Source organism: Mirounga leonina, unplaced genomic scaffold (assembly GCF_011800145.1).
Source record: "Mirounga leonina isolate KUSES-001 unplaced genomic scaffold, KU_Mleo_1.0 Mir_199088, whole genome shotgun sequence".
NCBI classification, from domain to species: Eukaryota; Metazoa; Chordata; class Mammalia; order Carnivora; family Phocidae; genus Mirounga; species Mirounga leonina.
Window position 1 is genome coordinate 1,516 of NW_023270499.1, and position 15,202 is coordinate 16,717.

The 15,202-nt window shown below is 49.6% G+C and overlaps 1 protein-coding gene and 1 long non-coding RNA gene across 2 annotated transcripts; both read right to left on the reverse strand.

The window, feature by feature from the left end:
- Positions 1-1,043: 1,043 nt before the first annotated feature.
- On the reverse strand, positions 1,044-3,164 carry LOC118024613. The gene is made up of 3 exons (XR_004683155.1): positions 2,943-3,164; positions 2,258-2,678; positions 1,044-1,777 (listed from the first exon to the last, which is right to left on the reverse strand). It is a non-coding gene; the product is annotated as an uncharacterized LOC118024613 (long non-coding RNA).
- Positions 3,165-5,186: 2,022 nt separating this feature from the next.
- On the reverse strand, positions 5,187-11,375 carry LOC118024612 (apolipoprotein L3-like). Its single transcript, XM_035026563.1, has 4 exons — positions 10,770-11,375; positions 10,480-10,588; positions 9,354-9,480; positions 5,187-6,156 (listed from the first exon to the last, which is right to left on the reverse strand). The coding sequence occupies exons 2-4, from the start codon at positions 10,508-10,510 to the stop codon at positions 5,295-5,297; spliced, it is 1,020 nt and encodes a 339-aa protein (XP_034882454.1). The 5' UTR covers positions 10,511-10,588; positions 10,770-11,375; the 3' UTR covers positions 5,187-5,294.
- Between the last annotated feature and the right edge of the window lie 3,827 nt (positions 11,376-15,202).

Consider the following 15,202-nt stretch of genomic DNA (forward strand, 5'->3'; position numbering starts at 1 on the left):
TAATGTTTATTTTATAGGCTCCATGCCCGACGTGGAGCTTGAACACACTCAGGGCCCTGAGATCCAGAGTCAAAGGCTCTACCTACTAAGCCAGCCCAGCGCCCCTCCTTGCTTCTGATCACACCTCAGCCTCCAGCCCTTTGCTTGGCTGCTCCGTCCCCCTGGAATGCCTTTCCCCACCTTCCTCACCTTGTAAAAGTTTACCTGTGCTTAGAGGCCCAGCTCAACCGCTGCCTCCCCTGCAGCCTGCCCCCACTGACTCTCTGGGCTCCCCTTGAATGTGCACTGTCCTGACTGCAGTCCTGGGTGTTCTCCTCTGTTGGACTCTGAGCCCTGGCGGGGACCTGTCTATTCCCTCCCGCACCTCCTGTTCCAGGGCCTCCCGGGGTACCCGCTGCCCCTGCTCTCCAGCCCACAGCCGGACTCAGATCCGAGGGCTGGCAGCACAGCACTCCCCAGCTTCACTCACCGATGAGCAATTCCACTTGTTTTCTTGTCTGTCTTGATGAAAAGCTCATGCTGGCCGAGAACAAATAAGACTATGCCTCAGATTTCACATGAATTACCCTCCTGATTTAATGTGCTTTGGACAATTCTATCAGATTTCTGGGAGTTTCCATGTATTTTTTCTCATGTCTCTGTACTCCAGCCATAATATTTTTTATATGAGGAGAAAGAGGAAGAGGAAATTGCAGGAAAACATGGTCCTGGTACCTGAGCCTTAGCAGGACTTTCCAAAGCCTCCCCTCCCCCAGGGTGGCCAGGCCAGGTGTGGATGTCAGGCCCAGCTCCCTCCACCCTCACCTCACTTTTGTTTGCTAACTGCTGCCAGGAACTTTGGGGGAGAAGGGTGGGGGTCATTTCCTTAGTGCACTGCAGGCTTCTTTGAAGTCTTAAGAAAAGCCGGGTTTCTATGGATTGTAGCCAGCACCAGTTAGAGATGTCTTGAGAAGGAGGAGAGATAGAGGAGAAAGAAGAAGGAGGAGGAGGAGGGAAAGAGAAGGGGAAACAGAGGAGAAGCAGAAGCAGAAAAAGAAGAATAGGAGGAGGAAGGGGGGAGGAGGAGAAGGAAAAACCAAAAGGCTTGTACAAAATCAATCAATTAATCAATAACTCCCAACAGGACCTAAATGTAAGCTAGAAAGAAAAAGCCGCAAATATCCTGGAAAAAAAATTTTTTTAAATAGTAATTTTGAGTTGGAGAAATCTTTTAAGCAAGATGCAAATCCCAGAGGCCATAAAAGGAAAGTTCAGTTATCTGACCTCTTAAACATTAAAAATTGTAGCGGAGGGCGCCTGGGTGGCTCACTTGTAAAGCGGCTGCCTTCGGCTCAGGTCATGATTTGGGGTCCTGGGATCGAGTCCGGCATCGGGTCCTTGCTCAGCAGGGAGTCTGCTTCTCCCTCTCCCCCTGCTCCTCCTCTCTATCTCTCTCAAATAAATAAATAAACTCTTAAATAAGTACATAAAAATAAAAATTGTAAAGGACACCATGAACAGAGTCAGACTACAGCCAGAGGCCAGGAGGCAGCACCCTCCAAACTTAGAGCAGACAAAAGCTGAGTTACACAGAACACGACAAATCCTATGAATCAACATAAAAAGACTGAAAGCAAGTTCTTAAGATATGTGAACAAAGAATCCCCAGCGTAGGGACTCACCCAGAGTCACGGTCCATGGTGGGCGCAGGCAGGGCCGAAGGGTAGACCAGGCTTTGTGACGCAAGTGTTTGGGGAGAAATGTGACTTTAACAATCCAAAGCCTTCTAGGTTTACTTCTGCTGGCGGAAACACACAGCTTTAAGCTCCCCTCCTCATCCTCCACCCCAGCAGTCTACAGTTTTGTGTTTTCAGATTCAAAGCCTGGACCATGCTACAGCGTGGCCCTTCTCACTTCTGGCCATTCTCTTCTTGCTGCAGGCACACAGGCCTGCCTCTGCACTTCCTGCCCTACAGTGGGTGGAACACAGGGCCCGGTGGGGGACAGGGAGCAAAGCCCAGACATCTCCCTGCTCTATCTCCCTGCTCTGTCTCCTGGTCACGGTCACGGTCATGGCACCCTGGGCCAGTCACTCCCTATCAGGCCCTCAGTCTCCCTGCAGGGCCTGGCACTGAGCAGACACTCAGAGACACTGTGGGCAACACAACCCTGAGTCCTTGTATCTCAAAAGACAACGTGAGCCTTTGCATCTCAACAGAAACCCTTTGCTGGTCAGCCTGGCAGCCTCACCCTGGGGTACCCAGAGGCTCTGACTCACCTGCCCTCCTCCCCTGCTCTGCATCCTCCCAATTCCCCAAAGGGATGAGCACACCAACATCAGCCTTCATTCTGGGGTGGCCTGCTCAGGTCGCAGGCAGTCTGGAACCCGGGCTGGGCAGTGCCTCCATCCTTCTCCACTGTTTTGGGGCACAGGGAGAGGGGGGAAGCCCTGGGACCTGGGGCTGGAGCTTCAGGTTCCCTCTCATCTACAAAATCGAGACAACACAGGATCTTTCCTTAAAGAGCTGCATGGAGGGTGAGTAGATGGGCAGGGGCCCCTACCCTCCCAGCTTACCCAGGGATCTTCCTCTGACCGAGCTGAAGCACATCCAGTGGTTCTTAGCTGTGAGGACCCGGTTATGAGTCTGTGCAGTCACCACACCTCGGGGCCCAAATACGTCTGGGACCTGAAAGGGAAACTGAAAGCAGCCTGTGATGAAACCACACACCTGGGCGGGGCCGGTCCAGTCGTCCTACCCACTCTCAGCTGTCCTGACTCCTCAAAGGACCTTCTAGGTCCTTCTCTGTTCTGCCCTTCCTGCCACTGATAGACTGTGGGACCCTCAGCAAATGACTCCCCGCCGCAGACCCCCGGTGGCTTGTTCCCAGCCCCCTCCTCTCTGTCCCTCCCACCTCACTCCCCCGCATGCCTGCCTTATTCAAGTTCCTGTCCCCAAACACACCAGGTGCTCACAGCAGACTTGCCATGTTGCAGCCGCTCAGTGCCACACCCACATGGCTTCTAGGCATTTGCTGATGCAGATCCTTCTGCCAGGAGCACCTGCTCCTACCACCTGGAAAAATCATGCCCATACTTCAGAGCCCAAATCGAGCATCACCTCCTCTCAGAAGCCCCCCAGCACCCTCCCTGGCAGAGTCCCTGTGCCCTACTCTGCTCCCATGGCACCTGGGGGAGGGGCTGAAATCCCTGCCGGGGACACCATGTCCCTGTCTTCCCCCACCCCTTTGGATCTAATCAGGTCTCTCTAGCCTTGTCCCGGATGTCGGGACAGCCCCAGGAGGCCCGCCCTTGGTGGCCAAGTGCTATTTGCAAGGATGTAGACGTTTGCGGGAGAGGGCTCCGGAAACACTGCTGTTTTCTACCCCACTCGTTTCTGCTTGACGACAGATCTTTCTCTCTAAAGGAGGACTTTTCTAGGAAGGCTAGCGTCAGGAAACAGCAAATGGAAACAGCCAGCGAGGCCTCCCGCCCGCGTGGGCCCCGAGCAGAGCAGCCGCCGTGGACAGAGCTGAGTGTGCGCCAGGCGCCGTGCGGGCCCCGTCCACGCAGCCCCGTCTGGCTCCCACAGCGGCCCTAGGAGATACCTGCCCCCTGCACAGATAGAGACGCTGCGGGGAAAGGGTCCCACGGCTCGTGAGATGTGCAGCAGCTGGACGGCTGTGGGCTTTGCCCCTGCGCACACGGAAGCCACCCTGACCCTTCCATCCGGGCAAATGTCCCCGGGGCATCGAGGCTCCTCCGCCAGCTTGTGAGGGAGGGACAGAGTGATGGAATGATGACATCAGAACCGCACCCATGGTTTGTGATGATCACCCTGTGGGTGGGCTGGGAGCTCGGGCTGAATTTGCAGATGGGGAAAGCCAGGTGAGGGGACAGGTGGTGGCTTTGGTCCAGCAACTCAGGGAAGGAGCCAAAACTCAAGGCCACGTTGACATTGTGCCCTCTGACACGTGGTTAAAGTACTATTGTGTCCACCTCTCCTTCTTTGGTTACCTCTTGGTCATTTTTTCTGTAGCCTCCCTTCCCCCTGATTCTTCTCCCTTTCCCTAGCACGCCCTTGGCGTGACACCCGATGAAACCACTGTGAGATGCAGAACGCGATGCAGCGTCCATAGGACCTGCGGCCCGATGGTCTAATGCCCATGCAGAATGGCCTCCGGACATCGACGGGCTCCAGGAACACAGCCCCGCGGTGGAGCAACCAGGATGGGGCTGCAGACACGTCAGGTGAGGATTAGGCATCTTTGGACTGCAGGGACAAGTGCCGAGTCCACCCCACTTGGGGACCCTAAAGATCTAGTGACTATAAACTACGGCTCCACTTGACCCCCAAGGATCCCAAGAAAAGTCACCCAGGATGACCACAGCTCCAGAGTCGGGGGTCTCGGCAAAATCTTTGGTCAATAAGCCATTTCAGCCCACTGGGAAGGCAACCCCACCTCAGTGGGAAAGTCACCCTCACATTGCTGAGGGAGGAGTCTGGCAGACGCCTCAGCATCATCAGGTGGAGGCTGGGAGAGTCAGCAGACGGGGACACACAACCAGCGCCCCCACCCAGTCTCTCCATTCCAGGGGGACGTGGGCTTGGCTCACCTGCTAGACCTTATGACTTGTGTTTCAGAGCAGGGATCCCACCTCCTGGGTCTCCCTTTGTCTAGGGACAGTGGGGGGTGGCTGGGAACTGGACATGGGACAGTGGGGACTTCTGAAGTCATCAGAGTGCCTGGCGGAGACAGACATCTAAGGGGATTGCATCCACGCTGCCGGCGCCTGGTCACTCGTGGGACGTGGCTGGGAGCCACGGGTCGGGGTCACTTGCGACCAGGCTGCCACCATCACAGTGGACAACGCTATTTGTCTTTGCTCAGATCGGTGGTCAAATCCTTCCCAGAGTAGCAATTGTCAGCTTCAGGAAGGCTCAGAACTAAGTATGAAGATGACAGATCAAACCCATCATCTTCTCACACATTCCAACAATTCTAATTTCACTATTCCTGGCCTTCCCATCGCTTGTTCCTCCACGCCTCTCTTGATTCGTGTCCCCTGTGTCCTCTGTAGTCTAGTCCCCTCACTCTCTAGCCCCCTCCCTCCTTATTCCAGGTTCCATGTTCCTTCCTCTCTTTGCCCAACCCCGCCATCTGCATTAACCCCTCCCTCACTGGGCTCAGCTATAGAAATACCAAACTCCTCAACACCCGAATCCAAATTCTTTATTTTGCCCTCTTTTCCCCTCTAATAAGGTACCTCCATGTCTTTGTCCCACACATGTCCCTGCTCCCTGCCTGCTCAGGGGTCATGGATTCGGGCCCTCCTTCAGGCTTTCATAGATCTTGGTGAGCTTCTCCAACTTGTTCTCCAGCTCCCGGGCCTGCTGCCTCATCTCGTCAGCTGACTGGGCCTTTGCCCCCTTTTTCAAGTGCTCTGAGTCTTTCACAAGGTTGGCCACATCCATTGCAAGGAAGAGACCTGCGGTGGCTGCACCCATGATCCGGGCTCCTTTGGTCATTGCCAGAGCAGTGCCTCCAAAAGCTTTCTGCACCTGCCTGCCACTTCGAACTGAGACTCTCTGAGCTGTCATGAAGCGCCTGGCATTGACTACCAGGTGAGGTTTGACTTTGGCGAGCTTGATGGCACGAACATTCTTTGCAATGTTTTGCAGGGCTTGGACGCTTTTACCTGCTACGGAACCAATTTGGGGTATGGTATCACACAGAACCTTGGCAACTACCTTCCCTTTGTCAAAATCAGTTGATGTCAGGTGACTGGCTTGGGCTTTGGCGGATGATTCGATGGAGTATTCCACGATGCTGGTGGACACTTGGGCCACAGCAGATGCTGCTCCCAGCCCCGCTCCAACGGCTGAGAGTACCAGACTGGTCCCTGCTGTGAAAGGTGCCAGACCCAGACCAAGGATGGACAGGAGGCCAGATGTAGCACCAGTGGTGCCGGCTACTATGTTGGAGATGGTGCAGTTCTTATGAACCCTGTCAACCTCATCAGCAAGCTCGTGGAGCTTTCTTATGCGCTCCTCAAGCTCCACTTTCAACTTGGGAAACTCACTCAAAAGCCTCTCCCTAAACAGCTGGTCTTCGGCCTCCGTATACATGGCTCTTTCCAGCTCCTTCAGATCTTCACGTAGGACATCTGCCTCTTCCCTGTAACAGTGAAGGTCAAGTGATTAAGAAAAGCTTATCTGGGGCACCTGGGTGGCTCAGTTGGTTAAGCGACTGCCTTCGGCTCAGGTCATGATCCTGGAGTCCCGGGATCGAGTCCCGCACAGGGCTCCCTGCTCGGCGGGGAGCCTGCTTCTCCCTCTGACCCTCCCCCATCTCGTGCTCTCTCTCTCTGTCTCATTCTCTCTCTCAAATAAATAAATAAAATCTTTAAAAAAAAAAAAAGCAAAGCTTATCTGTAAAGTGGGCTTCATTCGATCTATCCCACATAAACCACAGAACGTTTACTACAAATCAAAGGGAAAAGAATTTTACAAATGTAAAGAATTTTTCTTGCAATGTTAAACACATTCTGTACATTGCTAATGTTCCATACACACAGTCAGGGAATAAATAAGTCCATTTCATCTTAAGATGCACTTAAATGGTGGGTATCTGATAAAGATGGCTTCCCAGGTCAACACAGTCAGTACCACAGTGTGTGTAGACTGGGAACTCAGTAGATGAACAAAGGGAAGTGGGGTTGGAGCAGAAAAACCTTCATTCGGGGAATCTTCCTGTGTACTGAAGGATGAACCTTACCCACAGAGAGGTCTGCCCTTTGCCCTTGACTGGGAAGTGATCTCTAGGTCTCCACCTAGGATGTCAAGGGTCCTAGAACAATAGGACTGTCTTCCTTTGCCTGGGCCTTTGGCCACTCACTGGACAACCTGACGAGACGAGGGGGGCTTTGGGTCATGTGCTGTCAGTTCTGACCTACAAAGGAACTAGAAACTAACCTCCAGGGGAGCTGAAGACGACAAGTCAGCCATGCAGGGAGGAGGTGACTGAGCCCCAATAAAACTCTGTACTCTGAGGACAGGGTTGAAAAAGACTCTCTCCTTGACCAAACGTTATTCGGGCTCTCTGACACTCCTCTTGACTAGGCCTTGACCTCGGTCTTCTGTGCTCTGTCCTTGGCAGCCTGTCATGCCCAGTCTTAGCAAGAACCCTGTTAGGTCAGCTTAGTGAGAATCCACGCACTCTTGATATCTAATCACCTTTGACATCTGATCAAATCCCACCTTTGATGCAGAAGTCCTTGCCTGCCTTCAGGAAGAACACTATTGCGTCAGGTTAGCAAGAATCCCCCACCTTGATGTCTCCTCTTAGAGATTTCCCATGCCCTGCCCCCATCCTGCTCCTTGGCTATAAATCCTTAGCTGTCTTCGCTGTATTCCGAGGTGAGCCCGATCTCTCTCCCCGATGACATCACTCTCGACGCCTAGGGCAGGAATTAAGTCTTCTTTACCCTATTAGTAAGTGTCACAATAATTGTTTACTTTCACAGTGTGAACTTCCCTGGTAGGCAATGCTCCACGTGCACTGTCACACGCTGAACACAGGACAGTAAGGCCTCCCAAGGACAACCAAGCTTTGCACTGGAAACCCTCCCAGACTCTGCCCCAAGTGTCTCTCTCTTTGGCTGATGGGAACCTGTATCCTTCCCTGTATCACAGGGTGACTGAGAGTGACAGCTCTGAGTGAGCTCTCTGAGTGCTTCCAGGGCATCATCCAATCTCAGGGTAGTTTGGGGACCGCCCCCCCAATTTGCAGTGGGTGCCAAAAGTAAGGGCAGTCTTAGGGATTGTGCTCTCAGACTTTGCAGTTTGGTTAACTCTGGGTACTTGGAATTTAAGAAAACAAAACCTCAGGGCGAGAAGGGACCTTAATGATCATTTTGCTTGGGACCTGCTCTCTCTCCCAAGCCTCCTGTCCTCTGCTGGGGACCAGGCCCTGCCCCAACTGACTGAGAAGCAGGACACCCACTACCCTCGTTCCCCTCAGACTCTCCAGTTCACGAAACTGACTCCCGAGCCACCGCCCAGCACCCCCGACCTCACAGGTGTCACCATCTTAACTCACACCTTAGCGGGTACACCAAGGCCATGTGCAGCTTTATGACATCTCTTAAAGATGCAAGAGACTTTGACAACCTTCTATATGAATCACTAAGCCGGAAAAGACCTGCATTTGGGCAAGCTGGAGCAAGAAGCACTTTCCTCTTTGGTGGGGACTTCTGAGGCTCAGAATCCCCCAAAGAGTACAGAATTGGCAGCTGCCCCCAGTGGAGCTGGAAGTTGTCACAAAGCCACACTGCCTCCTATTGGTCTGGGGCTGCTCTAGGTAGAAGAGAAGAGGCTTCCAAATGGTAGTCACGACCCCCCCAGCTCCAAAGCAAGGTATGGAAGAAACACCCCCCATGGACCCTGATGCCCAGCAGTGAGGAAATCAAAGAAGGGAGGGAAGAAATGTGCCCTCTCCCTCTCACAGGACCTCTGCTAGGTCCCTGGTCTCCTCAAGTTTTGTGCTCTAGAGCTTCACTCAGTTCCAGCCCTGCTGTCCAAGCCTACCTAGTCCTCCAACCTAGACCCCACACCCCTTTGTCCATCCTGATCACCAGCTCTGGCCCTGGTCCAAGCCTCCTGGGCCTTTGGACAGGATGGCTGCACTTGGTTCCTCACCTTTGACCTCACAATTCACACAAAGTCCTTCGCCACAATCTTATCAGATTGGATTACTGTGTCCATTGAACAAATGACAGATCTGAGACTCCAAGACATACAGAGCCAGAGAGCCCCAGGGCTGGACAGAGATAGAGTCAGGATCCAACCCAGCTCGGTCCAATTCCACTCTAGCGTCTCCACCTCATGGGTCAGCAGGATCCTGCATGTTCATATAACTCCTTAGGGAAGACTCTAGTCCGAATCCCCAGGGGCACAGACTGAGGTGTCAGTGTTCTTCCGACTTGTCCCAGAAGTCCTGCTTGGCCCTCATCTCTAGGAAGAAGACCCTTAGCCCCTGTCTCTTCTCGGCAATCTTCTAAAAAGTTAAAATTAATTGAGACCCTACTACGTGTCCGTCACTATGCGAAGCCCTTTACATGCATTATCTTCATTTCCTCATGACAAAATTGAACAGACGAAGAGACAAAGGCAGAGACAGGTCTGCTTTAGGTAAAGGACCAAGGTCACTCTACAGGTTTCACCTTGTCTCAATCCGAGGCCATTCACTGCGGTGAATGTAATGGAAGACATATTCCTCATGGATTGTTGAGAAGGAACGTACTCAACCCCAACCCCAAGATACTGTCCCACAGACACCAGGGTGACCATCCCGGGGCAACCCCGGGGGGTTACCTGGACAACATGGCCTGAGCCACAAATCTCTCCCAGGCTTCATGGTCAGTCAGCAGGAAGTGCAGTTCCTCGAAGCTCACTGTGCTCTGAAAAGACTCAATGACATCCTCAAGAAGGATTTTGCTCTCTAGATGGAAAGGAAAAAATGAAAAGTTGTTTACTTTTTTCTTTTTCCTGCTCCACTAAGGGAGAGGGAAACCAGGGCTTAGCTGGAGGGAACCTACAGGGCTAAATATGTGTCTTTATTGATTGGGGGGTGGGGTGGCGGGGAATAGCTGAGAGCCGGCCTAGGCAGGGTTATTGAGATCAATAGAATCAGTTCCTGCCCCGCTTTCGTATCTCATAAGCAGGTGCTTATAGTCGGGACACAGGACAAGTGCCCTAACATAGCCGTGGGGGGCCAGGGGATGCTGGGGGAGGGGAGGTTTCTATCTGGAACTAACAGGTTCCAGGTAGAGGGGACAGCAACAATACTTAGGGAGGACATACTGTGTAGCAGGTCCTGGCCAAAACCTCATAAACACATTATATTTGATCTTCATAACCACATAGGGAAATATTCTCATTTTACAGGTAAGCTTAGGTAAGGCACTCCAGGTCACACAGGTGGGAGGTGGCAAAGACCAGACTGGGGTCCAGGTCAGTGGCCCACTGACCATCACAGAGCAGTCAGGCTGGCAGCAGGGTGAGAACTGGAGGGAGCGGCCTCTGCCGTGAAGCCCCACAGTCATCCTTAGCCATGCTGGAGGCTTGGACAGGGCAAGAGGGCAGAAGAAGCCTCCAAGCTTGCTGGTCTACCTCCTCCCCCTGCCCTACCTCAGGACCCCTTTCTTCCCTCCTTTCCCCTCTGCTGTCCCCCACCTCCCAGCGGGCTCTCCTGGCCTCACTTCTGGGTCATTTGATGGATTTGATGGGCGGCAGGGGGAGGGCGGAAGTGAGCATCTCAGCCATGACCCTGAGAAGACAGGAGGGAGGTGTCCCCACAGACCCCTGGCCTGCGGACTCCCTTTGACTCCCGCTTAGGGACTCAAGGAAGCTCTTCAAGGGACTGATTCCTCTTAGGGTAACGCAGCTGGAGGCATCCCCACAATTCCAGGAATCATCCAGAGAAGTGGAAGTTGACTACCTGGGCAGAGCTCACTGGCTTCTGAGGACATGGTGCCAGCAGTGGGATCTGAGAGTTTTCGCAACAGCTCGAGTCTGCGTCCCCGCTAGAAGGAGGTGTTGCTTCACCCCTGGGGAGGAGAGAACAAATTGTGGGGTCAAATGTGAGCCAGCTGTGGCAGCAGGAAGCAGCGAGGGGCCAGGTCTCTGGTGCTTCCCTCCGGGATGGCTACCAATGCCAAAGCAGACTTTACCTGATGTGTTTGTCCTCTACTGACTTCTGCCAGCCGCTATTTAAGGAAAGTTACTCACCTCACTCCAGCTCGCTCCCAAGCCAAGTCGGGGTCCTGTCGTCCTGCTGGGCCACAAGAAGAAGATAATCAGTCAAGGAGACTGCCATCTGAGAAGTTATAGAAGCAATAAAACCAAACACAGAAGAAAACATGGGAAGAAGTGTTCTGGAAATTTTGGAGGTCAGAAACATGTGTGTTTGCTAATTGATAAGAGCTAATATTGATCAAGTATCTATGACGGGCAGGACTCCTATGTGTTCCCTCACTGAATATCCACACACACTCCATGAGGTCGGTGCTCTTGTGGCTCCCACGTTAAGGTGGAGGAAACCAGCACCTGAAGTTAGTTTAGCCCAAGTTTTCACAATAGTGCTAGAGCCAGGACGTGAACCCGAGTGTCTCTGATCCAAAGCCCATGTTTGTGATGACTCTGCTCTACTCCCTTTAACATACATAAACATTTATTCATGTACAGTTAACCTTTGAACAACACACGGGTTAGGGGCGATGACCCCATCCCCGTGCACTCAAAAATTCATGCATAGCTTCTGACTTCCCCAAAACTTAACTACTAATAGCCTACTCTTGACCAGAAGCTTTACCAATAATATAAACAGCTGATCAACACATAGTTTGTATGTTATATGTATTATGTACTGTATTCTTGCAACAGAGTAAGCTAGGGAAAAGAAAACGTTGTTAAGAAAATCATAAGGAAGGGGCGCCTGGGCGGCTCAGTCGTTTAAGCGTCTGCCTTCAGCTCAGGTCATAAATCCAGGATCCTGGGATGGAGCCCCTACAACTGGCTCCCTCCTTAGTGGGGAGTCTGCTTCTCCCTCTCCCTGTGCCCCTCCCCCCACATGTATGTTCTCTCTCTTTGTCAGATAAATAAATTAAATTAAAAAAAAAAAAAAGAAAGCCATAAGGAAGAGAAAGTACATTTATAGTACTGCACATATATTTAATGAAAAAATCTGCATAAAAGTAGAACTCTGTTGATCAAACCTGTGTTGTTCAAGGGTCAACTGTATAGGTGTTTATTTGTAAATGACTCTTCTCGTTCCTCAATGATGTCTTGCATCGTGAACCAGGCTTTGTCTGGATCAATTTCCTGGTGCCACAGCTTCCCAAAGCCTGTGTCCTCCTTGCTTCTGCAAGATTCTTCATCCCACAGGGCCTGGAGTCCTGCTAGGTCCTGCACAATCCCTACAGCCCTACTATGTATTGTCAAGCCTTCCTGATAATGCCCAGTCCTCTCTGCTGTCCTCCCCCAACTTTGCACCTTAGACGGCTTCTAATTCTTTATCTAAATGCTAGTGCAAAGAACAATCTCCTTGTATAAAACTTTGCATTTTGCATTTGAGATTGTTTCCTTAAGACATATAAAACTTTGCATTTGAGATTGTTTCCTTAAGACATTTCTACAAGCAGGATGACTGGGTCAGAAGGTATCAACACGCACAAAGTTTTTCATACCTAGAGCCACACTGTTACGAAAAAAATCATACCAATTCACATTCACACTCACAGTAGATGAGGGTGTCCACCATTCCATTCTTACCAGTTCCTCATAGACTTTTTAAAAAACAGACCCTTATAGAGAGAGATTTTATTTTAGTTCTGTTATTCTCTTACCTTGGGAGATGAGGAAAGACAGCAAATGTTGACTACGTTTAAGCATTATTTCTTTTAAAGATTTTATTTATTTATTATTTGAGAGAGAGAGGGAGATTGAGAGAACGAGTGGGAGGAGGGGCAGAGGGAGAAGCAGGCTCCCCGTGGAGCAATGAGCCTGACGCAAAACTCGGTTCCAGGACCCCGTGATCATGACCTGAGCCGAAGGCAGACGCTTAACCAACTGAGCCACCCACGTGCCCTAAGCATTATTTTTTTTTAAGTTTATTTATTTTTCTTAGTAATCTCTACACCCAATTTGGGACTCGAACTCACAACCCCAAGGTCAACAGTCCCATACTTTTCAGAATAAGCCAGCCAGGTGCCCCTAGGCACTATTTGAAGAAGGCAAAAGAGCATTTATCAACTACCCCTCCTGAGACCTGACTGAAATGATAGTAAAGGTCCTTAGAGGTATAAAAATAACTAATGATGAGAGTGACTCACATTTGTGCCCTTTGCTCTGCACTGGTAATTAATTGCTCTAAGACTTTACAAATAATAACCTGTCTTCTTCAATAATCATTGAGTAGTGTGTGTGTCATTTGCATCCCTGTTTACGGATAAGGAAACTAAAGCACAGACTAGGTAACTTGCCCAGAGTCAGAAATCTAGTAAGTGGTATACTGGGTTCAAGTGCTCAAGGTCCTGCCTGCTGGACTCAAGAACCCACACACTGCCTCTCCTCCTTCTGCTACCAATTTGAAAGGAGAACGGGGCCAACGGGAGTCCAGAGGCTTAGACAAATGTTTGAATGCAGATTGGATGCAGAACTGATAGCTGAATAAAGAAGAGGAGAGGGAGCTGCCATCGGAAAAACAAAGAGAGAACAAGGCAATAGGCAAGAAGAATGGTTGGCTAGGCAGACCTTTGGAGAACACTGAGGATGAGAGGGAGGTGGAGGGGAAGCAGGAAGAAGGTTACCAACCCCACACCCAATCCTATATTCACAGCAGCCTAAGTCTACACCAGAAGGGGAAAAATCAGAAATGAAATACTCCAGAAAAAATACCTCTGTCTTCTGACATCTAGGGGATCCTCATCCAATCACTCTACAGGGAAGCCTGTCAGTCAACTTACCTCTCTGTAACTATGAATGGGCAATCTAGGATCAGATATATAAGAAAGATGACCAGATGGAAAGGGTGGCTAAGATAAATAAAAAATGACTCCAGAAGGGGCACCTGGCTGGCTCAGTTCGTAGAGCACGCAACTCTTGATCTCAAGAGTTCATGCCCCACATTGGGCATAGAGCTTACTTTAAAACAATAATAACAAAAATAAATGGACTTAATAAACCTTCAAAACAATGAAACCAGAAGAAACACATAATTTTGACTATAAGAATAATTTTTTAAACCTTGAACCAATGTCCTCAGGGAGGTTAGAAAGCTGTTTTCTTCATAAAATGAGAACGGGATGCACTGAAAAGGGAAAAAAGTAATGGGACAAAAAAGAGATCTTGGGAATTAAAAAGAAGTCTCAGGAAAGTTTGGAAAAGTCAAGGAAAACTTCCAGAAAATAAAACAAAAAGGTGACAGAAGAAATGAAACTAAATGAGGAATGACAAGTTACCAAGGCTATCAATTCTTAGAAAATTACTTTAGAAAGAGCTGCAGAAAAGAAAAAAAAAGCAGTTTGTGTGTTTATGGGGTGAGGTGGAGGATAATAACCAAGAAACCAAGAGACAGAAAGATATGAGGTCTAGGAAACAGGAAAATTAACATAGACAGAAAGGAATCCAAGGAATACAGCTGGGCATACGGAAGGCCGAGAGAGAGCAACCAGCCCAGAATGGAATAAGAAGTGAAGAGTTCTATGGGCAAAGGGGACTTGATATAATACTTATATAATGCACAGTTCAAATGAAATTGAGGAAATGTTGAAGGCAACCTTGCAAGGGGTAAAAACATAGGCAATTAGAAAATCAGGAAAAACTAAAGCTGTACAAGAAAACATGTGCAACTGTATTTCACAAGTTAGCTCTACAGTAAAGAATACTGAAAACATCACACATATGTAAACATTCTTGCGTCATTTTGCACTTCTAGAATGAAAGAGACCATTTAAATATGAGAATTAAATGCACTTGTTGCCATAGTAAATTCAAGTACAATGATAGAAGTTGGAGGTGAAGCATTGAAGAGAGGAGGAGGATTAACATCCTTATTTTACCAAGCGGGGAGTCCAAAAATACTGGCTGCAATTGAGAGGCTAAGAAAGGAAGATGGAAGAAAAAAAGAAAAAAGAAACAAAGGTGTAAGTAAATTGCTTACGACTAGAAAGGTTTCCAATCGAGGACATAAAATCAGTGCTAGAATGGTATTAGGAGAAACTGGGGAGGTGTGTAAGAAAAAGTATACAAATAAGTGAAATCATTATCTGTCCCGGTAAGAAATAAAGAGCTCATGAAACAATTTAAAAATTGAGGGACTGAAACTAACTATTGCGGTTGTTGACTACCTGCTTTGTCCCAGGCACCATTCTAAGCACTTTGTATGCATTAACTCATGAATTAGTTCTCACCATGACTCTGTAAGAAAAGAAACTGAAGCTCAGAAAGGTTAAGTAATTTACCCAAAGCACCCAGCTAGTGCCAGAGCCAGAATTCAAATCCAGACTCCCTGTCTCCAGAGCCTACACTTTCACCTGTTCTGTCTCTCAGTGTAAGAGTATCATCTAAAGATATTGATTAACCACCTAAAGAAAAAGCAACAAATTAAAAGTGATTGCTTTTAATTGGGAAAGTGGGTGAGCAGAGCCCTCGGTACTAATGAT

What these genes read in the sequence shown, in the direction of transcription:
- LOC118024612 (XM_035026563.1), bottom strand. Translation starts at nt 10,510, where the DNA reads ATGTCCTCAGAAGCCAGTGAGCTCTGCCCAG. An exon ending in AGCCAGTGAGCTCTGCCCAG is followed by an intron (nt 9,481 to 10,479) that starts GTAGTCAACTTC and finishes CTTTCCATCTAG; the next exon opens with AGAGCAAAATCCTTCTTGAG. An exon ending in GCTCAGGCCATGTTGTCCAG is followed by an intron (nt 6,157 to 9,353) that starts GTAACCCCCCGG and finishes TCACTGTTACAG; the next exon opens with GGAAGAGGCAGATGTCCTAC.